General features: G+C 36.6%; 2 protein-coding genes across 4 annotated transcripts in view; one reads left to right on the forward strand and one right to left on the reverse strand.

The window, feature by feature from the left end:
* The window catches only part of CRYL1 (crystallin lambda 1), a 41,102-nt gene extending 25,917 nt beyond the window's left edge, over positions 1-15,185 (reverse strand). The window contains exons 1-3 of one of the 2 annotated variants that reach the window (XM_026675080.2): positions 15,029-15,185; positions 7,160-7,267; positions 2,166-2,292 (exon numbers count right to left, since the gene is read on the reverse strand). In XM_026675080.2, coding sequence (XP_026530865.1) covers positions 2,166-2,292; positions 7,160-7,267; positions 15,029-15,069 — 276 coding nt within the window. In that variant the 5' untranslated portion in view covers positions 15,070-15,185. Of the gene's footprint in view, positions 1-2,165; positions 2,293-7,159; positions 7,268-14,971 lie in introns of both variants that reach the window. The other variant, XM_026675082.2, reaches the window with a different exon arrangement.
* Positions 15,186-18,643: 3,458 nt separating this feature from the next.
* The window catches only part of IFT88 (intraflagellar transport 88), a 38,110-nt gene continuing 31,451 nt past the window's right edge, over positions 18,644-25,302 (forward strand). Inside the window, exons 1-6 of one of the 2 annotated variants that reach the window (XM_026675077.2) lie at positions 18,644-18,812; positions 18,904-18,958; positions 21,436-21,531; positions 22,028-22,090; positions 23,344-23,400; positions 24,393-24,446. In XM_026675077.2, coding sequence (XP_026530862.1) covers positions 21,442-21,531; positions 22,028-22,090; positions 23,344-23,400; positions 24,393-24,446 — 264 coding nt within the window. In that variant the 5' untranslated portion in view covers positions 18,644-18,812; positions 18,904-18,958; positions 21,436-21,441. The remainder of the gene's footprint in view (positions 18,813-18,903; positions 18,959-21,435; positions 21,532-22,027; positions 22,091-23,343; positions 23,401-24,392; positions 24,447-25,302) is intronic. The other variant, XM_026675079.2, reaches the window with a different exon arrangement.

Genomic DNA, 25,302 nt, shown 5'->3' on the forward strand with positions numbered 1-25,302 from the left:
GTTGGGCTTTTAAAGTTGTAGCAACGTTTCGGCAGAATCTCATCTGCCATCATCAGTATTGTGCTCGTCTGTGAGTCAGACTTTCACAGCCCAATTCAGTTTTAAATTTGGGGCTAGGTTTTTTCTTCATCCTGATTGGTTGGGAGTCTTGGACTGTGTTTATTGGTCTTGGAGTTTGCTGTGTTCTGCTTGATTGGTGTTTCTAATATCTTCTGTCTGTTTTGTGGCTTTTTTTTGTCTTGATTGGCTGGCAACATTGTCTTTCTGTATTGGAGGCTTTTAGCGCAGCTTGGCTCCAAGTAAATCGATGGCTATCATTTATTAGGAAGCTAGGTTTCATCTGGGTGCCTGGTTGGGGTGTGTTTGAGCTGGAGGTATCAGGGGGGATCTGTTTGTGCCCAGGTGTTTGCCTGGCTTGTGGTGTGGAGATTTTTTTGTTTGTGAGTGCAGGCTTCCAAATAATTGACAGTCTGGTGGAATCATCTCTTCTAATCATGCTTTCAGGTCTTTTTTCAATCTCTATGGCTTCTCTGATAATTCTGTGGCTAGGGTTTTCTATAGTGGCTAGGGTTTTGGTGCCATTGAAGTTGATACTATGACCTGTGGCTTTCATTTGTTGGACTAGTGAGGAAGTGTGTTCCAGCTTTTTTACTGCATTTTTGTGTTCATCCAGGCGGGTACTTATTCTACTGGTCTGTCCAATGTATATGGCAGGGCATGAACCAATCAGGATGAAGAAAACACCATTCTGGCACAGCAGTAGGCTAGCCCCAAATTTAAAACTGAAACGGCTGTGAAAGTCTGACTCACAGACGAACACTATACAGAAGCCTGATGATGGCAGATGAGATTCTGCCGAAATATTGCTACTTTAAAAGCACAACTATAATGACGTGTGAAAATACCCGAACAAAGCTGAATACCATACATGTAAGTATCCACGAAAACTTAAGAAAACAAATATATATATATATAGCTTGCCTGTCTCAAATACATGATACTGGGTGATTTACATACACAAAAATATATACATATATAAAAAATTAAAACATGCAGCCGCCATGAATGATTTCTGTTTTTTTTAATGAAAAATCATAAAATACAGCCATGAATACAGCCAGGAGACAGTTCTATCACAAAAAATCTGACTGGCACAAAATCAGGTGTTCAAATCATTACAAAGAGCCAGCAGGGTTGGAGGCAATCTGATTTCTGGAAGGATGATGTTCACTTTTAGATCGAAATTTTAGATAAAGATGGACCCAAACTTGTTGGTCTTTTGTGAAGTCCTGAAGTCCTGGCTCAGGGTCCCCTGAGTATGTGAACAGACTTGTTTTTGGTTGTGTAAGTGATTATAGGAATTATATTTTCTGGGCTGCTATCTATTTTAATGTTTGTATTTCTGTAGATTTTTTTTAACTTTATTTTGTTCATCACACAGAATTACTGGTTGAGATGGCCAGATGTACAATTTGAATGTATGCATGTATGAATGAAGGGACATGGTGGCTCAATGGCTAAGATGCTGAGCTTGTCGATCAGAAAGGTCGGCAGTTCGAATCCCTAGCACCGCATAATGAAGTGAGCTCCCGTTACTTGTCCCAGCTTCTGCCAACCTAGCAGTTCGAAAGCATGTAAAAATGCAAGTAGAAAAATAGGGACCACTTTGGTGGGAAGATAACAGTATTCCGTGCACCCTTTGGCATTTAGTCATGCTGGCCACATGACCACGGAGACATCTTCAGACAGCGCTGGCTTTTTGGCATGTAACGGAAATGAGCACTACCCCCTAGAGCTGGAAATGACTAGCATGTGTGTGCAAGGAGAACCTTTACCTTTTTATGTATGAATGAATAAATTTTACAAACACCTATTCAGCCAAGTTCCTGTATATGTCTACTTTAGGACCGTGCTTTAAATTTTGCTTTGATTTGGTTTAATAGCTTAAACTTTTCTTTTCTGTATTTTGAGTGAAAGGTTCTATATTTTACGACCATCACAATTTACCACCATGCTGAGCAGACTCCATTAAGCCAAGGACTATCTTTAACTGAAACAGTTCAAATGAACAGAACAGTTATTGATGTTTTGCAGCATATATGAAAGGTAAGATTAACTCACAAAATCTCTTTCATGTGAATTCCACTGGATCGTCATGGACTCACCTGAACATAAATGGCACCTTTGACAGCTTCTTTTAAATCTGTGCAGCCACTAATGAGAGTGATCTGCTGGTCAGCTGTGAGGGAGCCTTTCAGCATTTCAGCTGTTTCCAGTTCTTTCATTTGTTCACTATTTGGAATATAAAGAGAACATTGGGATTATTCCTCAAAAGCACTTCCGGGGATACACTGGGTTAAGCGCATGCTACAGTCCTCAAATTCCAACTTTTGCAGATGACGATGGCTACCTCCATGTGACAAGGTATAAGGCAGTTTGTACTGCAGCCTTTCTCAACACAGCATCATTCAATTGTGTAGGGTACAATTTCCAGCATTCCCAGTCACCATGGAAATAAATTTAAAACTAGAGGAAAGTGTGAGATAACTGGAAGCCTGGAAACAACAAATAAGCTTTATTAAAAGAAATTCACTTTTTTTCCAGTAGATCTTCATGAATCCCCTATTATCAATCAATGGGATCTATTGGAATGCCTGCTGGAAGTGAAGTATGATACCAGATTGCCAACTAGTAATTGCTGAGTTGGTCAAATGTTTGATGATGGGGGGAAAATTTAAGAGGATGGTCATTGAAGTTTCTAGACACATGGGCAGCATGTATCTGAACCTTTTTATTTCTGCATAAATTTTCTAAGTAAAATCTGCTATTTCCCTTAAAATGGGGAATTGTTTTCCTGTTTTGTTTTGTGCAAAATATTTGTTGCATTTGCAACAATTAACCAGCAGATGGCCCTCAAATATACTTGCAATAAATGAAGGCTTATAAATTTCAGCACAGTTTGTAAATGGAAGGGGTAATTAATAGCATAATCAACACTATCCCTTATTTATTAAAAATATTAAAATTATATTTCAAGGTTGTTTTCCACTTCCTCTTGGAAACTTACAAGTTTTTCAAGATCTGTTCACAAAGTATTTTCTTTTCATTTTGACTGCAGCATTTTTTCTCCTCATAAAATGAAAAAATGCATTAATTCAAGGAACGAACAGTACACAACCTCAAGCACATTTCTATTCAGTTTTGAGTACAACTTCCAAGATATTGTCTCCAGCTATAAACAGAACAGCAAATCATTCCAGCCTCCAATTTCTCAAAAATTATGAGATTAATACTAGAGTATGTGGACTTAAGTGGGCTAGCAAGTCTTAGGAAAGAGAGGGAGGGAGGGAGCTTTAAGGAAATGAACTGTTCCATAGTTTCCCAGTCATTGATCTAAACCCAGTTGGGATAGCATTTAATGTTTTTATTGCTTCAAATAACCCTGCATGATTAAACAGAGCAAGTTCAAGGCATTTTTTTCTTCAATTTGCAGAATTAACAATCACTGCACTATCCTATAAAAAATTATAAGAAGCATAATTGTTTGAAAAATAGATGGTTTTATTTGTTTGTTTGTTGTATCCTTTATTACTTTTGCAAATAACTAAAGATGGTGAACATATCCAGCACCCTTTCTCCTCCTATTTTCCATACAACAACCCTATGAGGATGGGGTGGGATGGACTATGAGTGAGTGAAGGGCTCAAATTTACCCAGCTAGCTTTCATGTGTAAGGTAGACGTAGAAATCACAGTCTCCTTAGGTCAGCACCTTAACCACTACACTGAACTGGTTATCAGTTTAACTGGCTCTCTAGTGATTCAGTCAAGACAACAGATTGTTAACAGTAAAATCAAATGGAATTATTCAATTCTTGTTTAGGTATGTTTTTCTGTGAAAAGAGGATATCCGTTTCATCAAGCAGTTGTGAAGAACTGTATAAAGAGGTAGGATTGATGCTTAAGACTAATAAAACATAGTCAAGCATTAACTGAATTTGAATAAGGTTAAATCTATATGCCAGGATACTGAAGGAACTGAGTATCTATGTATCAATTGTTGAGAAATTTTGGAAAACCAAAAATGTCAGGCATCTTGAGGAGAGCAAATAGTCCCCTATTTTCAAAAAGGGGGAAAGGACAATCAAATCAATATACAGTGATACTTGGGAGACTAAACTTATCTCATTTTTTAGTTGAATAGCTTTCTTGACAGATTGTGAGAATGCTATGAATATAATTTCACTTCAGCAAAGAATCTGATGAAGTAACCCATAAGATTAATTCCCAAGATAGTTGTGTGGGCTAAATGTACAACAACTTGATGGAAACATAACTGGTTTGAAAATCGGCTCCCTTTCAAAGCATCCCTTTTGCAAGCTGACAAACCTTCATCTCCCTCTGGGTGAAAAGTGCGTGACAGAGCCAGGCAGAGGCACAGGCACAAGGGGGGAGGCACTTGATCCCAACACTTCACCCACTTTGTCCCACTGTCTTTCAGCTTGCCCACGTGGGGTGTTAAGATCACCTGCCTCCCCCCTCCCTCATGCCTCTGCTTCCACCTGCTGCCAGTGCCACCGCGCAAGCTTCCCACGAGCCTCCCATGAGCCAGGCAGCCACGCAACATGTCCAGATCAGGGTTAGGGAAACTTGGCTCTTTTATCACTTATGGACTTCAACTCCCAGAATTCCTGAGTGAGCCATAAAAGGTTCCCCATCCCTGGCCTACTGGTTTTTCAGTTGTGGGGGAAATCAATTTTTGACTTGAATGGGACTGTTTAATATACAAATGTAGGACAAATATGTGGGGCTAAAAATATGTCCTACATTTGTATATTAAACAGTCCCATTCAAGTCAAAAATTGATTTCCCCCACAACTGAAAAACCAGTAGGCCAGGGATGGGGATCCTTTTATGGCTCACTCAGGAATTCTGGGAGTTGAAGTCCGTAAGTGATAAAAGAGCCAAGTTTCTCTACCCCTGGTCCAGATCATCTGTCTTTCCCCCCTCTGCCTCTGCGCTTGGACTTATCTGCATTGTGCTAAGGGGCCGGTGGGCTGCAGCTGCTACTGGACACTGTTGGCCCCCACACACTTGCCGCCTCGTTTGCTGGCCATGCCCATCCCCCAGACTTATTCTGGGGGTAGGACTTATATTAGACCCACCCCCCAAAAATAAGACTAGGATTTATTTTCAGGGTGGGTCTTATTTTCATGGAAACACGGTATAACAAAAACACCAGCAATGAAGCTAATGAGATCATCCCTTTTCATCTAGTAATCCTCTGCTTCAAAAAATGAGACTTCTCTAAAGTATTTTGTTTCACAATATGATAGGCCAAACAATACATACTAGGGTAAATACAAAAGAGACATCATGTGCAAGTAGCTTATCTCCATGGCCACAAGGACTATAAATCAGTTTTTTACATTTCATTCTTGGTTGAGATTCTCAGGTAATGTTGAAATTGATCCTTAATGCAAATCAGGGGTTACGCTAAGAATCCTGTTTGAGAAAATGTCTGTTCTTTGGAAGATTTAAAAATCTTTGAGAAATTTTATAGGAGACTTACAAAGTTTTAACATGTTCATCTGGAATATAGTTGTGCTTTTAAAGTTGTAGCGACGTTTCAGCAGAATCTCATCTGCCATCATCAGGCTTCTGTATTGGGTTCGTCTGTGTGTCAGGCTTTGCAGCCGTTTCTGTTTTAAATTTGGTGCTAGCCTACTAGTGTGTTAGAATGGTTTTTTCTTCATCCTGATTGGTTGGGAGTCTTGGTCTGTGTTTTTGGTCTTGGAGTTTGCTGTGTTCTGCTGAATTGGTGTTTCTAATATCTTCTATTTGTTTTGTAGCTTTTTTTTGTCTTGATTGGCTGGCTACAACGTCGCTACAACTTTAAAAGCACAACTATAATGACGTGGGAAAATACCCGAACAAAGCTGAATATCATATATATAAATACCCACAAAAACTTAAGAAAATACACACACACACACACACACACACACACACATTAATTATAACCTTTGAGAATCTTTAATTGTAGGAATAATGTTGCTGTTCTTTAATTTTAGAAATCAATTATTTGTCATATCAATAATTTTGCTATATTCTGAATCATTCTATTTTATAGAATTTAAGAATTCTGTAATAATTCAATATCTTAAACATACAAGGATCAATTTCAAATTTAACAACTACAAAATCTGTGTTAAACTGAAACTTAATCTCTTTCTGCTTTAAGGATTTAAAGTTATGCTTTAGAAATTTCTGAAAACAATAACGTAATGAGATACAGAATGTACATTGCAGTTTATTAGCTGATCAACCAAAGAGCAAAAATTTTAAAAACAATGATGTCTATCTAGATGAGTTTTGAAAAGAAATTGGGAAGAAAAAAGTATACACTTTTGCAACACAGTCCACTGTTGTATATTCATTAAGTTAAAGTCATTTTAACATTCACATTTTATGAATTCAAATTATTTACTTCAAAAACCACTGGAGACAATTAGTATGTTATAATTTGGTATCTTGACATGGCATGTTTTATTGCTCTTACTTTTTGTAAAAATTTAGTTGTTTTCCCAGTTAAAGGCTGGGAAATATTAAAGGGTGTTCAGTGCATTTGGAAGATTTGGGGGTGGAAGTTTGAGTTCAATTCTTTATGTAAAAAAGAGATACTCTGGAACACACCCAATCTAAAAATCTCTGGTGATTTTTTTTTATTACTTGGGCAAGAATAGTATTTATCTTACTGTTAATACTTTGACAATAAAACATTTGGGGAATTGGAAGATAAATGTGGACTTCTAAAACTGAATTATAGTTATATTTTAAATTAAAACCTTTTGATTTCTTACTTTGTCCTTCATGTGCCAACATCTTTTGAAACTCCCAAATTCTTTTCCGTATCTCTGAGCTACTCAATATCTCAGTATCTATAGTTCAACAGAGGATTAAGGCTGGCATCTCAATCTTTTATATTAAAGATGTAAAATATTTTACAAAGGTATTTTATCATATGGGCCTGCTTTATGATTTTCTAATTTTGGTCTAATATTCACGTTATTCTTTATATGATTTGGGGGGGAAATTAGGATCAAAATGTTAATGTTTACAATACCTTATCTGGACTTAGAGGAAGTTAGACAACTTACCCAATTTTTTTCAAGCTTTTTGTAACCTGTGCTTCCACAGCATCATAAAGCTTTACTTGAAAACCACCAGATGCAAAAACCATGGCCCAGCTGCTCCCAATGAGTCCACTAAGGAAGAAATCAAAAGAAAAGGTCAGTGTGCATTTTTATGTTTGTTAGCAAGGACACTGTTAAACAGAACTGATATAAATTGGTTCTAGATTTTCAATTTGAGTATTTCCTTGAAGGTAACAGCAATTTAAGTATGAAACGCATTGTTTCTCACACACATTCCTGATTAACTGATTATTCAGATCCAGTAGTGAAAGTTCAAAATCTGTCTTGAAAAAGAAGAAGAAAAACAGTACAGACATATAACAAAGAGATCAACTCACACTCAAGCTCTGAGATGGCCATTCATCACTTGTAGCAACTTCTAGAGTTACTTCTTTATTTCTCCTTTATTTGTATCCTGCCTTTATTATTTTTATAAATAACTGAAGATGGCAAACATATCTAAAACTCCTTCCTTTTTCTATTTTCTCCATAATAATGACATTGTGAGGTAGATTGGGCTGAGAGAGTGAGAGAATGAATGGCTGACCCAAAGTCACCCAGCTGGCTTTCATGCCTAAGGCGGGACTAGAACTTATGGTCTCCTGGTTTCTATACTGATGCCTTAACCACTAGGCCAAACCAAACTTCTATAACTGGATAACAAGACAAGTGACATATAAATTTAATAAATAAAATTATATTCAACTATTATATTCCACTATTGGAATATAACTGTACTAATAACAGTATTTATTTATATCAGTTCAAGAATGGTTAGCTGATTCTAGAAGACACACTGAACTAGTAACATGGAAATAGACATAAAAAACACCACTAGGCAAACGGTCTTGTACCAGAGACACATGAATATCTTAAAGACCTGACAGACAAGCACAATTCAAAATGCACTGACAATGTCTCCTCGAATGGTGATGAAACATTTGCAACCAAATTGCTAAGCTCGGACCTCAAACCAACAGCCTAAGCTCGGACCTCAAACCAAGCTACTAATATTCAAACATATTTCAATATCATTTTATGTTTTGACATTCTGTGAAAGGCTAATTCTGCAAATTAGAACCCAAAACCATTACTGAAGAGAAATCCTGCACAAATATTATTACTGATATCACAACTACACATATGGCATGCCAATAATTTGGATATTTTAAATAATTATTGAAAATATGAATTGCCTTTTATCAAGTTAGGACAACTATCTATTTAATCTGGCAGAAACAATTCATTTTCCTAGGCTTTTTCCCAATCCTGCATTAATAAATATTCAAACAAAGAATGCCATATTTGAACATAAAACAAGGTGCAAGCAAGCATATGTTCCACTGCTACTGGCATAGAAGCTTCTACACTAGTCATTATTTTTTGCTACTATAATACTAGTGGAATACAATATTACATTTAGATTCTTTTTTTGACAGCCCTTTACTGAATATTTAAAAAGGATAATACATATTCTATGAAATTCAATCTTTAGTGCAAATGAGTTAGATGATATAACTGCTTAAGAGAATTGCTTGGGTCACAACTGAAACTTAATTTAAAAACTTTCATAATATAATCAGACATATTTTCTATTGTTTCATGTTGTTCGTGAGTCAGAAGTGATGTCACTGTTCTTTCAAAGTATTGCATGTGGATACTCTGTTCTATTCGCATATCATAAAAAGTGCCATGGACAGTGTTGTGATATCATTGGACTGATCATGCCAAAATATGAGGATTCTTTTTTATTATCCCTTAATGAACCCAACAGGAGAAATTATGCTTTAAGTTATGTTTGCAAAAAATGGGGGGGGGAAAGTCTGAAATGTTTGGTCCCATGTTTGGACTGAAGACATCTGGAGTCGTGTATCTCGTGCTGGGGGACAGAGAATACATAGTTGTTGTATTGGATTAAACATTTAAATTATTAAGCTATAATTATTTAAATTATGGTTAATATTGAATTTTAAATTGTGGTTAAACATTGGTCAAAGTTTTCCAATTTCTTCCCTACTATAACAGTAAGGGAGAATGATAAATATTCAAGTTCAAGGCTCAAGGTTATGCTTACATAATGATGAAACTATTATTCATTTTAGCATTTAAGCATAGTATACATACATGCATGCAGGGTGAGCGCTACCGGTTCGCCGCAGTTCAGGCAAACCCGTGTCTAATTTTATGGCCGTTTTATGGCCAGTTAGGTGAACCAGCAAATCCCACCCCTGGCTTTCCTGATTGGAGGATAAATAAGGGAAACAGGAATTAAGCAAGTTGTGTTCAGAAGAGTCTGGGCAGACTCTTTTGTGATTGTGCTATCTAAACCAGGGACGTCAACCTCATATCATCACAGTGTCATCACGTGACAGTATTGTAACTTTTTCCCCCTTCACTAAACCAGATGCGGGCATGGCCAATGGGTGATGCATCTGGCCCACAAGTTTGACACCCCTGTCTAGACTCTGTTCAAAAAGATTACTCTTAATCAAGGGGGGGGGTTAATTGAGTAACCATATATGCCCAATATTCCAGCCAATGTTGAACAATTACAGTTGGAGCTTAGATTATGGCCTTTTTCTTTTGCTTGGAATAGCAATTTGTTTTGATCTCCTTGCACACCCATGGAAACTTCTGTAACATAGCTGGGATTGTGAGATGTTCCAACATTAGCAAAGTCTCTTCTCTTACCTGCCAATCTGACAGCTACCTTACTTTTTAAGATCAATCAAATAAATTGTGCAATGAAAAAGTTGGTTTTCAGAGTAAATAAAACATTCCCTTAAATTACCACCTCCCTCTGTTTATCCTCTTACAAAGTTTAATATGATTTCATTTTCAATCAAAGAAAATACAAAGGTTTTATTTTGTTGGTAGTTAGAGGAATTTCTTCTGTCCCTTTTTATAAGACCTGCTAAAAATTCAGAGGGTTAAATGCTTGTTTGTTAGTAATCAACCTTAGCAGGTAAGTTAAGATCTTCATGATGTGGCTTAGAACTAGCCAAATAGATCTTTCAACCCAGCTACCTAACTATTGCCATCTGTTCAAAGGTAACTGTCATTGTTCCAGCAGTTAAAAGGAATTGTTTAGTCACACAATCTTTTATAGAGTTTTTATAATGTGGATGGTTTTATCTTTTTTGAATATTTTACCTAGTTCGTCAGTTAGCTTCTTGGATAATTCAGTGCCCCATAGGGGATATTAATTTACAATGAATCATCACCCCCAAATTTTCTGGTTTAAAGAAGGTGAAGGGGAATGTGTATTGGTCATGGATATTAGAGAGAGACGTTCTACCATAATAGCTTGAATCTATTAACGTTCTACCATAATAGCCTGAACCTATTAGGCCTCTTCAAAAATCTGAAACACTTTGGTTATTTACAGGTTCCTTTGCTGAAAATGAATCACCCATATTTTGTTATTTAGATGTTTTCAGTCAATTTTTCAATCTTTTATTTCCTACATTATAAAGTTATTGGAATCTAGCAGCATTTCAAATGGCGTGAATATTTTTCATTCTCTTTCACAATTAAATACTTTTTATGATCCATGGCACAGAGCAATGAACAATTCAAAATGAAAAGACATGACAACATCTGACTGTTGCTAAAATCTTGCTTTCCATGAGTATCTCCAGGGCTAGTACTCCTAGTTTTATTGCAATTACTGGAACAGATCTGGAATACCAGATGTTCACTGTATTTTCAACCACAGTTGCCACAAAACTCATTGCCACAAAATTTCCTGTTATCATGAAAACTCTTTCATGAATCTCAGGTGATGTCAGGACTAACAAGCTCCATCATATTTCTGTTAATTATTTCATAAATAAAAACACTGTCATTAAATGGATGCAACAATTGCCATATAAATAGATACAAAATAAGTGAGTACAGCATATGAATCATTTAAAACAAAAACAGAAAACCCCTCTTTGTTCTTTGTCAGCCATTTCAAATAAGCAGCATGGCAAATTATAGAAGGTGAAGATGAGAAGATTGGTGGTGTTTGTTATAAACAGCTTAATGGATAGCAGAGTTTTGAGCTAACAAGCCAGTAATTTTTTTTGCTAGTACTATTTTATTCTGTGTTCTAGTTTCTCTGTTTTCAGTTTCTGAAGCTGGGATCCCACACAGAATTGTCCTTAAATCTTCTCCGGGTATCCAAAATCTGTAGGCAGAGGATAACTGTGACATGTAATCTGACTGCCACCTCTATTGAATTCCACATACAAATGAAGAAAATTTGAAGAGCAAATGTATTTGCATTGTACTAGCATTGTTTCAGAATTTTATGTACTGTATTAGAAACTCTTTGATTCTGTAAATATTATATTTATGGTTTCAGTTAGTCTTCAGATGTTCTCTATCACTTAGGGGAGGAGGAGGACAAGGTTTGTTACCCTAGAATCCTCAAGTCTGAAGCTACTATCTTTCAATCAAATAGCTTCAAACATAAAGTCAAACAAACTCATATAGTCAATGTTACTAAACAATGTTACTAAAAAATAAATTAAGAACAGTTGCAGGAATTGAGCATGTCTACTTTAATGAGAAGGACTAGGGATGACATGATAGCAGTGTTCCAGGATCTAAGGAGCTTTCACAACTAAGAGGAGGGTCAATTTATTCTCCAAAGCACCTGAAGGCAAAACAAGAAGCAATGGATGGAAACTAATCATGCCAAAACAATCTTATTTCATTCTTTGACAAAGTGACTGAATTAGTAGACCAGCAAAATGCTGTGAATATAGTATATTTAGATTTCAGTAAGGCATTAGACAAAGTAGACTCCAACCTACTTCTTGGTAAGCTAGAAAAAGTGGGATATATAGCATAATTACCATACAGATTTGTAACAGGCTGACAAACCATACTCAACCAGTAGTCCTTAATAGTACTACATCTACATGGAGGGAAATAAGCAATGGGGTACAACAATGTTCCGTCTTAGCCCAGTATTCTTCAACATTTTCATAAATGATTTAGATAAGGTACCAGAAGGGAACTCATCAAATCTGAAGATGATACTAAATTGGCAGAAATAGCCAACACCCTAGATGATGGGCTCAAGATCCAGATGGATCTCAACAGACTTGAACATTGTGCCCTATCTAACAGAATGAAATTCTTGAAAAAAATAAAGTCTTACACTTAGGCAAGAAAAACCAAAACTACACATATAGATTAGATGAAACCTGGCTTAATAGCAGCAACTGTGAGAGGGATCTTAGAGTCCTTGTGGACAATCCAGCAATGTGTGGCAGCTGCCAAAAAAGCCAATGCAATCCTAAATTGCATTGACAGAGGGATTGAATCAAGATCACGTGAATGTACTAGTACCTCTCGATAAAGCCTTAGTAAGGTCGCACCTAGAATAATGAATCCAATTTTGGTCGCTACACTATAAAAAAGATATTGAGACTCTAGAAAGAGGGCAGAAAAGAGCCACAAAGATGAACTGGTGTCTGGAAGCTAAACCATATGTAGAATGGTAATAAGAACTGGGCATGGCTAGTCTAATGAAGAGAAGGATCAGGGGTGACGTGATATCAGTGTTCCAATATTTGAGGGGCTGTCACAGAGAAGAGGGGGACAACCTATTTTCCAAAGCATCTGAAGGCCAAACAAGGAACAATGGATGGAAACTGATCAAGATTTAACCTAGGGTTAAGGAGAAATGTTCTGACAGTGAGAACAATCAACCAATGGAACAGCTTGCCTTCAGAAGTTGTTGGTGCTTTAACATTGGAGGCTTTTAAGAAGAGACTGGACAGCCACTTGTCAGAAATGGTATAGGGTCTGCTGTTTGAGCAGAGGGTTGGACTAGATGACTACAAGATTCTTTCAACTCTGTTATTCTAAGTCTAACCAAGGAAGACCAACTTAGAAATAAGGAAAAATTTTCTGACAGAACAATTTATCAGGCTTGGCTTCAGAAGTTGTGGGTACTCCAACAATGAAGAAGAGATTTAACCATTTGCCTGAAGTAGTATAGGGCAGGAGTCTCCAACCTTGGCAACTTTAAGCCTGGCAGACTTCAACTCCCAGAATTCTGGGAGTTAAAGTCTGCCAGGCTTAAAGCTGCCAAGGTTGGAGACCCCTGGTATAGGGTCTCCTACTTGAGTAGAGAATTGTTTACTTGAGTAGGAAAAGGTCCCTTCCGACTCTGTTATTCAGTTATTCTATCCTACATGGGATAGCTACAGATATAAAGAGAACAAAAATGTGGAAGTAAATATAATCACTGCTAAATAAGCTGGAAAATGAGATGTTGCAATGCATGGATTGTAAAGCAGAAAAAAGTTTACGGGTAACTGAAACAAATGGAATTGGCAATCACAACAGATTTTGGTGTAATTCAACCAAATCCATTCAATGCTGGTTTATAATCCAATGTACTGAAGTTCCAATTAAATATTCAGTTATATGTGTTACACAAAATAATCATTACATGTTTTATTAGGTTTATCATATTTGGCCTGCAAAATGAATCAGACTCCACTTGTTCATTAAATAAGAGCAAAGAAAATGTTCTGCATCTCTTTGTTAGCATCTTTTCCAGTTCTACTTTGGTAGCCCAAACTTTTCTATGATGTTAATAATGTTTTTATGTTCCAAACTTTAGGTTAGAAGGACAAACAATTCTATCTGCAGCTTAATAAAAACAGAGGCATGCTCTTCACTGTTTTATTCTACAATGTTCAAAATTAAGCCCTACCTCCTCCCTAAATTTGCAATCACATATTTCTAATCGTATATAAGCAAATGCTGCAGTGTAATACAAGGTGGCTAATCAAGATTTTTAATGCAGAAAAGGCTGATGACTGAGCTTTGCTCCTTGATCACTGAATCGTTTCAAATGCTGACATTTAAATTCTTTCCTAGTTGCTGCCACAAAACTTTTGGCAAACTATGCAAAACCTGACTTGACTCTACATACCATGGGTGAATGAGGCATGACTTCAAGTAGTAGACCTTAACTGCTATTTGAACCAAAGACCATGTGACAATCTAAAATAAACATGCTCCAAATACCTCTAAATTCTGCAGTCTGGGAAGCCATTGTGGAAACCACTGATCATACCCTTTTATTTGAAGGGCTGAGGTTGAATCATAAATAGGGTAGGAAAATCAGCAATAAAATGAAATACAATTACATCTTAAGATTTCACTCAATGAAAAGGTACTGTAGAAGCACAATCTAAATTAATTTTATCCCATAGTTGTTTACCTAGAGGTAATTTCAGCTACAAAGTTGTTGTCACTTTTCCAACTCGATGAAATTCAGAAAAAGAAAAAAAGAATATTATACCCCCTGGGTGTCATTTTACAAGCTACAAGAAAGCCAAAGACGGACTTATTTGTACATTGACTTCCAAAAGCTAAGAACTGACACTCGCACCGCAAATTAGCTTCTTACAAGTTGTATTTCTCATTTCTAGAACTTCTGAAATGATACGGCTGATAAGTTACTTTTGCATACCCATTCCAAATGATAGAGGGAACAGGAGGAAAATAATTGTTCCTTTTCCTGGAACCATCTCTTTGATCCAAGATAAGCTGCCAAGTAATAGTAAAGGGATCAAACATGGGATAGAGTAGTCATTTGCTTGTTTCAAGGCTCTGGGCAACAAGTGCTGATGGAGGTTGCCGTTACTGGGGCTTTTTCATATCTGCTAAATTCTGTACCTAAAATTGCATCAACCTGCTCCCCTTGGGCGTGGGGGGGCTGGGAAACGTCAAAGCCCCTTCTGTTTTTACCTGCCCTACCTCTTCTTCTTCTGGGCACAGAAAGCAGGAGCAACTCAAGTGCATCGAAGGATTTACCTGCCAACAATCACAACTCGTCCCTCCTGGGTAGGATTCATGGTGGTGGAGAAATGCAGACCCTTCGGCAGAGGAAGCGGGCTTGGCAAAGAGGACACCCTCTGGGCCACCTGGGCCTCCTCCCGTTTAAAAGGGAACTCGTCCTCCCCACCCCCAACTTCTGGGATGTTACGGTCACTTCCATTGGTTGCCAGAAAAGGATGGTTCCTATTGGCTGCTCGAGTGCCCCAAACAACGGCTCGAACCCGCGACTCTGAGGAGTTACCCAACACGTTCCCATAATTATTACGGGGGAGACGCCTCTTATTACGATTTTCTTTCCTTCCGACCGGGTCCGGTTGTAAATCTGCGGAGAGCGGCCGTGTCTTAGAAGCCACCCCATTTCCGACTGTGTTTCTTCTCCCTCCATCTTCCCTCCCCCTTCATCCGCTTCCCTCCTTCGGAAAAAACCGGGGACCCGAACCTTGTTCTTTGCTTTAGGGTTTATTAAGCAGTTGCCCCCAGCCCGTGTCCTCTCCTCTCCACATGTGCTAGGACCGGATCCCATAATCCCCGACCCACTAGTGTTTGGGGAATGAAGGGAGTTGAAGTCCCCGGAGCTGAAGGTATCAAGGTGGAGAAATTTGCTTCGCTCTTCTTTTCCGGGTGGGCCAGTGGTGGATCGGGATCCAGCACGTGCCTCGAGACAAAAGAACAGAAAGCTCACTCGCTCACTTTCCCTTTCTGGGTCTCTCTGCCATGGAAGTCGTGGACCCAACAGAGTCAATGTCCACCCGCTGCCACTTGCTTCCCCTTTCTCTGGGACTCACTGGGGACAGAATCAGACCTTGTGAGTCCGATCCTCATTTTAAAACTTAAGTGGCTGGTGTGAGTTTCCAAAAAGGAAGCCATTAATCTTGCTCTGAAGGTCAACTATGGAGGTGCCAACAAGTCATAAGAATAGGATATGACACGGCTTCCAATATCATCCTGTCTTTGATATTTCCTGCCACGCAAATCAATATATTTTTGAAATATTTTTGTATTCCGTGTTTGCCTGCTTTGCGGAAAGAGATTGTCAACTTATTTGGGAACAATATGAATTTAATTGCCATTATTTAAAGTTTGCTTTATGTTCTGAAGTTACAAGTTCAAGACAGCTTCAGGCAAAATTATGCTGGGAAAAGCAAGGGCGTTAGAGATTATGATGACATAATTAGCAAGATTTTAAGATTAGATGCGTGGATGGTATAATTTGAAAAAAAAAAACAAAGTTTGAAGTACATCAAGGGTAAAAATAACAAAATACTAATGCTGAACAATTAAAACATTGGTTTATTAGCAATATACAGATTTCCATACATTTAATTTGATCTTGATTAGAATGTGAGCTGCAATTTTCATTTTCAGATTGTCAAAATATTAGAAACTTACCAATTTATTTAAAAATCTTAAATGAAAGTTTAATTTACTAAATTAAAAAATACCAATCTATAACCATATGATTATGTAAATTTTATTTGGGTTTTAGGAAAGCATAGCCTGCCCTCCACTTTTGATCTGCCGTCAAAGTTTAGATAAGTACTAAGTAGTCCTGTTAATAAAACTAATCCAAGTAAAAAGTTATTGTTATATATGCCTATTGTAGCAAAAGTCACACTGAATTCACTGCAATTTACTCCTGGCAGAAATATACTTTCGCTCTTCTTTTCCTGGTGGGCCAGTGGAGGATCAGAATCCATTGTGTGCCTCGAGACAAAAGATCAGAAAGCTGTGCATAAGATTGTAGATAGTATTAAAACTAAACTTGAAAATATTGCAGCAAGTCTATTGCTATTCTAATTATCCTAGAAAAAAAAATAGGAGCATTTTCCAGGTAGGAAAGAAGTCTAGAAAAATGAAAGAGCCTTAGAAGATCCTGCAAATAAAAGATAATCATCTTCCAAAGGAAGGAAGGGAAGGGATTCATGGGGCAATCACCTCTTTGTAGGCAGATTCTTCTTGATTTAGAGAAAGCTTTATTATGCAGACAAGTATGTTTAATCCATTGATGAGACAGGAAGGGAAAGTGACACTAAAGGGTATCACGAACAAATATTTACACTGATTGGCTACTGACAGGCCTTCATCAACAAGGCTTTATAAACCAGCTCTGCCGTACAATACAAGGTGATACTGCTTTCCTTTTTTTTTTCATTTTCATGTGCCTAAATAATTGCAAAATGAGCCATTAAAATTATTTTAAAAAATGGACTATTGCTTGTTTGTGAACTTTTTTTTCAAAAGTGATTTTGATAATGTGCTTGAATAAAAAGCAGTAATTGTTTGAATATCATTCTCCTAGCTTTTTAAAAACACTTAAAATGTGTTATTTTTATACACCAGTAATTTTTAAACCATATCTGAGTGCTAGTATGTCACATGAAATACACTGAATTAAATAAGATTATAAGATTATAAGATTATAGAAGCAGTAAATTTATTGTCCATAATGTAGATGTATACAAAATTTACCTAAAGTGGAGTCTGGTAGCCTCTTACTAAATTGGTAGATTCACTAAGAATTGTATCAGGAATAATAATAGGAAAGATCACTTAAAATATCTGATAGAAATGTGGGTGTTCCATTTAAATTTGTTCCTATTCTTAATAAACCTTTATGTTTATTTCAAGAATAAACTTTTTCAAGATATTAGTAATAAGTAATAATAATTAGTAATAATTATTTTATTTTGTAAAAGCTAATGATATTTGTTTGTCATTTAACAATCATGGTGGTTTAATGCACCATTTTGGCTAGTTGTCCCTTTATATAGCAGGCATGCAACATTTCACTCAGCTAGATTTGGATCTGATTCCACCCTACATAGCTGCCTTTAAAGAACAAATTCCACTAAATAGCATCAAGTTGTGCCATATTAGTTGCACAATTGCTTTCTAGTTAAATAATTATAAATGCCTTTAGTAGTTTAAAAGGTGTGTCTTCAGTTATTAATTTTACATAATACTTGTGGAATTAAACCACCCTTTTAGCAGAATTTTGTTCATTATAAACACTGCCCATTTTCAGGAAGCCAATAGAAAGATGCACAAATGAAAAGGCTAAAAATGATTTTTCTCAAGTTGAACTTGACTTCTGATGACTATATCAGCATAACAACATTATGAAAATGATTTGCCATTGCCTTCTCTGATAGTTTATTTTTTACTAATTCACAGCCCTGGAATTTTCTGGTTGTCCCCTATTCAATTTTTAACCAGGTCTGACACTGCTTAATTTTTTTAATCAGCCAAAACACAATCCCTTCTTCTCTCTACAAATACGTATTGTACTACAAGATATGGAAGTATAATAGTATTCCCAGCCAACATGATGTATTTGGCTGGGGCTTGGTTGAATCTGAAGCACGAAAAATTGGGGGGAAAAGTACTGTAAAACAACATTTACTAGCTATTCTTTGAAATGCTCATTACTTTCCTTTTTTAAAAACCTCTGCTGTCACATTTTTAGCTATGACTCACCGTTGGCAAACAGGACGCTGCAATAATTGTCTAACAGGAGCTTCGCTAGGGGCTACTGCGCATGCTCAAATTTTTTCTTCCTTCTAAAAGAGCGTTCTTGTTCCTTAGCAACCTGAAGTGATGCATTGTGGGCTGGAGAGTCCAGGCCCTATACTTCAAAACAACGAGGGTCGCTTTTCTCTTGCGAAGCCGCTTTGTTTGGGGAGAGCCAAAGGAAAAAGCCGCGTTAATGGAAGGAAGGCTAAGGTTATCTGGGAGATAGCAGGACGAGGAAAAATTCCAAGTATGCTGGCGGTGGCTGTTCGGGGTTGTTTCGGAAAAAAAGGATTTGAGCCAATTAATATCCTTCCTTTTTCCCCACTGCATTTTTACAGATTCTGATCGTTTCCATCACTGCTGGAGCTCTCGACCTTGGAACGGCTCAGCCAGGTGAGCATCTGATCAAAACTCTTGAGAGAAGTAAACGATTGGAGAATCGCTGGAGTCAGCTAGGCTTGTGCATTCAGTCAATCAGAATAGAGCTGGAAAGAACCTTGGAGGTCAACTAGTCCAACTCCCTGCTCAAGTCAGGGAAGGACTTTCTATTTTTTATTTTTTTTATTTTATGTATGTATGCTGTCCAACTTCCAATGACTCTGGACAGCTCACAACAATCAACCCCAAGGAATTACAATGAAGACTTTCTTCCTAAAACCCATTTTTCTTCTAATGGTTAAAGAATTACATCTTGGCACATCCTGGGAATTGGATAGTGACCAGATATGAATTTGGGAACAGAAGTGGCTAGAAGTATCTTTTAAGAAACTGGCTACAGCCTTGTGTGGAATCTGCAGAATTGTTCTCCAGACTTGCCCTGGTTATCTCTCAAGGGGGGTTGTTGCCACATGTTTTTCATGTAGAAATCCCTTTGAAGATGATCTGGTTGCCATAGTTGTTCAGAAGCTATGCAGTATGACTCTGTGCCAATATCTGATCCTAATTCAGAGGGCTAGCCTGAACCTGTAAACTTCGGGATTGCATCATTGGAGGAATATATTCACCCACACAATTTAGTTTCAAACTTCTGCCAGAAAAATCAGCTTGATTTGTATTTGGGGTTAACAAACCAGCACGCTGGTGCCTATTTCAATGCTGGTGTTAATGTGAGATTTTAATGAGCTAAGATCAAATTTTTAATTATTTTTGAGATGAGATTCTGATATTTCTAACAGGGCATTGATACAACAGCTCCTGAGAAGCACATGCAAATATTAATAGAATAAATTATACTGTTCAGAATTACTGCCTTAGAAGTGTGTTTGTGATTACATACAGAGACTAAGCTTTAGTCCCCTTGACACTAATTTTGGAATAAGTTCTTTTAAATTCAATAGACTAGTTTCTGAATTGTAGTGTTAAGATTACAGTCTTCTTGTTTTCTTGAAAATCAGTTTGGTGTATGGTTAAATCAGGAAAGAAACTGGGAGATTGTGAATTCTAAGTCTGCTTCAGGCATAAAACAAGCAAGGTGATCTTGCGCTAGTCTCTATCTCTTGGCTCTAGGAAGGAGACAATGGCAAACCATTTCTGGGAAAGAAAAACTTGCTAAGAAAACTGCATGGACTTGTCTAGGCAGTCTTCCACAATCAGACAAGATTGAACAGAAAGATAAAATGTGTTTTCTTAAGAGAAAGTCAGATTATGTCAGTGGAGACTTCTTAGTGAATAGACATAAAGCTGCATTCTCTTACCATTTGCTGATTTGCTACTGTGTCATAATGAAACTGGACTCTTGGTGTCTTGGCTTCTTCTCTTATTCTTTCTTTCATATATACTGTGGAATAGATGCTTAAAACAATTTGTCTCAAGAGAGAAAGTATGGTCGTGGCCAGTAGGGCCTTTGCACAACTGCAAGTTGTGCACCAGTTACGCCCTTTCCTGGACCAGCGGTCCCGACTCACAATCACTCATGCCCTGGTCACTTCCCGTCTTGATTATTGCAACACACTCTACATGGGGCTGCCCTTGAAGAGCATCCAGAAGCTCCAGTTGGTGCAAAATGGTGGCCCGCATGGTTTTGTGCAGACCCCGGTGTGCACATATGTCACCTCTCCTGCAGGAGGTGCATGGTTGCCAATTTGTTTCCAGGTGCAATTCAAGGTGCTGGTTGTCACCTTTAAAGCCATTCATGGCTTGGGACCGGGTTATCTGAGGGAACGTCTCTTGCCGGTCACATCTACCTGACCCATTAGAATGAGGAGGCAAGGAATGTTGCGGGTCCCATCCCTGAGGGATATATACTTGTTGGGACCCAGAAGAAGGGCCTTCTCCATGGTGGCTCCCTCTCTCTGGAATATCATTCCCCCAGAGATTAGAATGGCCCCCACCCTAGCACTCTTTCGAAAGGCACTTAAGACCTGGTTCTGCCAATTGGCCTGGGGAACCCAGAGTGGGATGGAGTCCGTGTGATCTGCTGTCATTGGGGTGGGAGGGTGGGAGTTGGGGGGTGATTTTTTGTTCCAGATTTTGTTCTATTGTACTTCATTTGTTTATTTGATTATTTTTGTTAGTTTTGATTGTTTTTTATTTTTATTTTTTGTTTCAAATATAGTTTTACATTGTGTAAGCCACCTCGAGTCACCTTGGGTGAATAGGCAGAAATATTAATTAATTAATTAATTAATTAATTAATGGAGTACTGAAAAAGAGAACAGCACTTGGTTTGCAGCCTTCAATTGATCTTACAATTTTAGATGGGAACATTCTTGACATGTTGCCATTTTCACGTGTTTTTTTTTAATTAAGTTTATGATGAAGTCATTTATTATAATTACAAGCAGATTTATAGAAACGTTGCAGGGTCTGATAGATCTTTACTGACTGCTAAAACTGAAAACCAGTAATTTGACACCTGTAATGTTTCATAGATTAAAATGATGAAAAATGTCCATCTGGCACCCGAAGCAGATGAAGATGATCTTTATTCTGGTTATAATGATTATAACCCTACTTTTGATACAGAGGTAAAATATACCACATATTTACCAATTATTTTTTTTGCATTGTAATATTATCAAAGTACAGAAAAAGAATAAAAAATAATAAAATTAAAGATAAGAGATAAGATGAAAGGAAACAAAATCTGAGTAAATCAGATTTGCACAAATACAAGTTTTAGTAAATTTGGTAAAACATATATATTTTAAAATTTATTTGAATACCATAGATGACTACTTTTATTATGCTAAAGAATAGTAGTAGTAATATAGTAGTCTATTATAATAGTCTTCTTCAACACTCGAAGTAGTAAAGAGGAAGTAAAGAAGAAGGAATAGTAGCTGACGTGTATCTGTCATTTGTATAGAAACATAAATGTGTACAATAAATTCAGTCCACATAATGCATTTTAATATAACTGTACAAATGCATGATAAATATGTTTATATAAAAATACAATTTTAAAATAAAAATCCTGACTGTGTAACTATTGTAAAGTCATAGTTTTGTGTGCTTTTCTAGGATTTAGAGAATGATCCAGCTTTTCAACAGGCTGTGAAAACTAGCCATGGTAGAAGGCCTCCAGTAAGTTAAAAATTACAAAGCATCTGTGTTAGCATTTACAAAACTTCTTGAGAGCCACAGTTCTTTCATAAATATTTATCCAGTTCCATATCTTTGTTTACAGTACTTGTTTAAGGTAAATAGTAGTCCTTTTTTGCTTTACACTTAATGGAATAATATATATGATGTTATATAGCGGTTTGCTTCTACTTTTAAAAAAGTTCCTCTGCCAGAATTTTTTTTTACTTTTCTAAAACGTAAATGAACATGGCCTGTACAAACATGGATAAACATGTATGTCAATACTGTAAATTACAATATCATGTTCTGATAATCATTCTGGTATTTCAGACTAGATGTAAAGGCAGCACATTTTCATTAATTACAAAATGCATGCAATAAATAAAGTTAGTGGAGGAAATCATACAAGAGCATACAAATTTACCTTGACAGTGAGAAATAAATAAAGAACCACTAGTCCATTTCACATAGCCAGGCAATAACAATATTAATTAACAACAGATCTCATATCTGGATCTGGAACAGAATTTTTAAAAATATAAAAAAATATTACTAGCTGTTCACTTAGTTGGAGATTTTGGAGACCGGATCTTCAGAATAATTGCCTACCTACAGAGGACATACATCACGTTGCTCATTAATACTGATAATTGATCAAATATTGATATATTAATTTTTAATAGATTTATATTCCTAGTGTGATTCTGGTGGCTAACAGAACGCATACAAAAAATTGAAAGTATAAATAACAATAATGACCCAGTGTAAAAAATCATATGGCAACTGAGGAAACCATCCAACCAACACATTATGGGGCTCACTTCTTGATTCCCATGCCAAAAAAACAACTAAGTTTTGATGACCTTTGTATATACAGTCTGTTCTCAGTTGCCTACCTATTCAATGATGGACACAAATGGAGATTTTATTCTTGACAGCTCTTTGGAGATAACAAATTCTCTTCAAAGGTTTGTGTCAAAGTTCAAAACAGCAAAGTCAAGATTTCTTTTTTTTTTTTTTTTTTTTTTGTTTTTTTTTTTTTTTTTTTTTTTTGGGGGGGGGTGGGGGGTTTTTTTTGGTGAGGGTGGGGGGGGGTTTTTTTTTTTTACTTTTGTTTTTCAAAATGACAAACTAGAGATTTATATAATTTCATTGTAATTATACATAGTAATTATATTTTTAAAAACTACTGTGCTCTAGTTCTTGTAAAATAAGGCTTAATGCTTAATTAACACTTAATTCCTTTTTACAAGGTTACGGCCAAAGTTCCAGGTACATCAAGTGCACGGACTTTAGCTACAGGGTATGTGGTAAGTTGTTATTCTCCACATATTTTTATCCTGCTCTTCTTTCTTTGCTTCTGCTTTTTCATCAACAAGACATACTAAGTGCAAAGTTTCTGATCCCAGTCAGCCTGTGAAATTATGTAGCTCTCATATTTTGAATGCCCATAAGAAAGACTAAATACCTGAAAAGGAAAAGCAAAGTTCCACAGTTGAGGGGTGATGTCTCTTGAAAGCTAGGGAGAAAGCCAAAAACTGTTACTAATGGATACTTATTTAATTATTTGAAACAACATGTCCCATTTTAGAATGCATTAAGTCATATCAAGTATTGATACTGGAAAGGCAAAAGGGAAAAACACAATTTATTGTTAGGTTGTTAAAATCAGGAATAATAAGAATATAAGACATCCTTCCAATCTTTATTCTCCATATTTGTTGGAAGTAGATCCCAGAATACTCAACCAGTAGTAGTTATGAACATCCTGCCTAGGAATTCTGGGAGTTGCAACTCTATAAATCTATGTCACCAAGTTGTATCCTATGAATGAAGAGAGCTAGAAAATGGAACCACAATTGAGAAAGACAAAAGACCAAGAACAGAACTGCTGAATTTGTTGCAAGAAACGAAAGACACTAATTTAAGCAGTTTTGTATGGTAGTGACTTATGGATATTTGAAATGAATAGAGCAGAAGCAACTCCTCTTATATAAAGCCAGATGCTATTCTGCTCTCTCGCACCAGTTTTAATTTATATAAATATTTCAATATATTTAAAAATAAATAATTAGGCAATTAGCCTAGTGTTTCCTAGTGCCATACTTTATAAATCTGAGGTTTGAAGTGAGAATTCCATATCATAGACATATTAAAAGTTTCTGGCTCTTGCATTAGTATTAGAGCAGTGTCACCTTCTGCACTGCTAGAATAGTGGCTTTTGTGCTCCAGACCTGCTTATTCCCCTAGAAATAGAACTTGCAGTGATGATTGATCAAAATATTTTCTTGCATCATGATAGTCAAAGACAACATTGTCTTCATCAATGGGCAGACCAATGACAGCAGCTGTACAGGTAATAATGTTATAATTTTTGCTAAAATTAATAGACAGCAGTTAGTGAATCTAAGACTATTTGCATCATGATGGGAAACAGCTGGTTTTAAATGTAAGGAATGAAAGTGAAAATGAGAATATATCATTGGGTATTCAATTTTAGCACCTAATAAAAATTTCTTACCTAAAAGGTACATTTCCATTTACAGCAGCAAATTTGAACAATATTTTTTCCTTAAAATATGGGTTATGAACCTATAGTAGTAAACTTTGTGATACTTCTGTAAATTCACAATAATGGGATAAGTAAAATGTACGTGTATAGCCCCTTTGAATCAAACGAATGGTTTCATTGCAAGATAGTTAAGTGCATTTTGCCCCATTTTACGACTTTTCTTGCCACAGTTGTTAGTAACACGGTTGTTAAGTGAATCTGACTTCTTCATTAACTTTGCTGGGCAAAAGGTCACAATGGGTGATCATATGACTTCGGGATACCACAAATGTTGTAAATACATGCCAGTTGCCAATCATCTGAATTTTGATCATGTGACCACATGGATGCTACAATGCTTGTAAATATGAAAATGGTCATAAGTCACTTTTTTCAATGCTGGTATAACTTCAGATGGTCACAAAGCAAATGGTTGAAAGTTGGTAACTACCTGTATAACAACTAACTTTAAAAACCCTACATATTACAAGTTATTATTGAAATTCTCAAACTGAAATTACTGTGTTGAAGTATTAATACAGTTCAGTTTCATGTATTTGTCTTATTCTGAAACTTAGTTTAGTTTAGTTTACTTTATTGTCATTGCACCTCGTGCAACAAAATCAAACACCATCTTCAGTGCACATCATGACCATGAAAA

The sequence above is a fragment of the Notechis scutatus genome, chromosome 5, assembly GCF_049901735.1.
Source record: "Notechis scutatus isolate UNSWTSFEM ecotype Mainland chromosome 5, rNotScu1.2, whole genome shotgun sequence".
NCBI lineage: Eukaryota > Metazoa > Chordata > Lepidosauria > Squamata > Elapidae > Notechis > Notechis scutatus.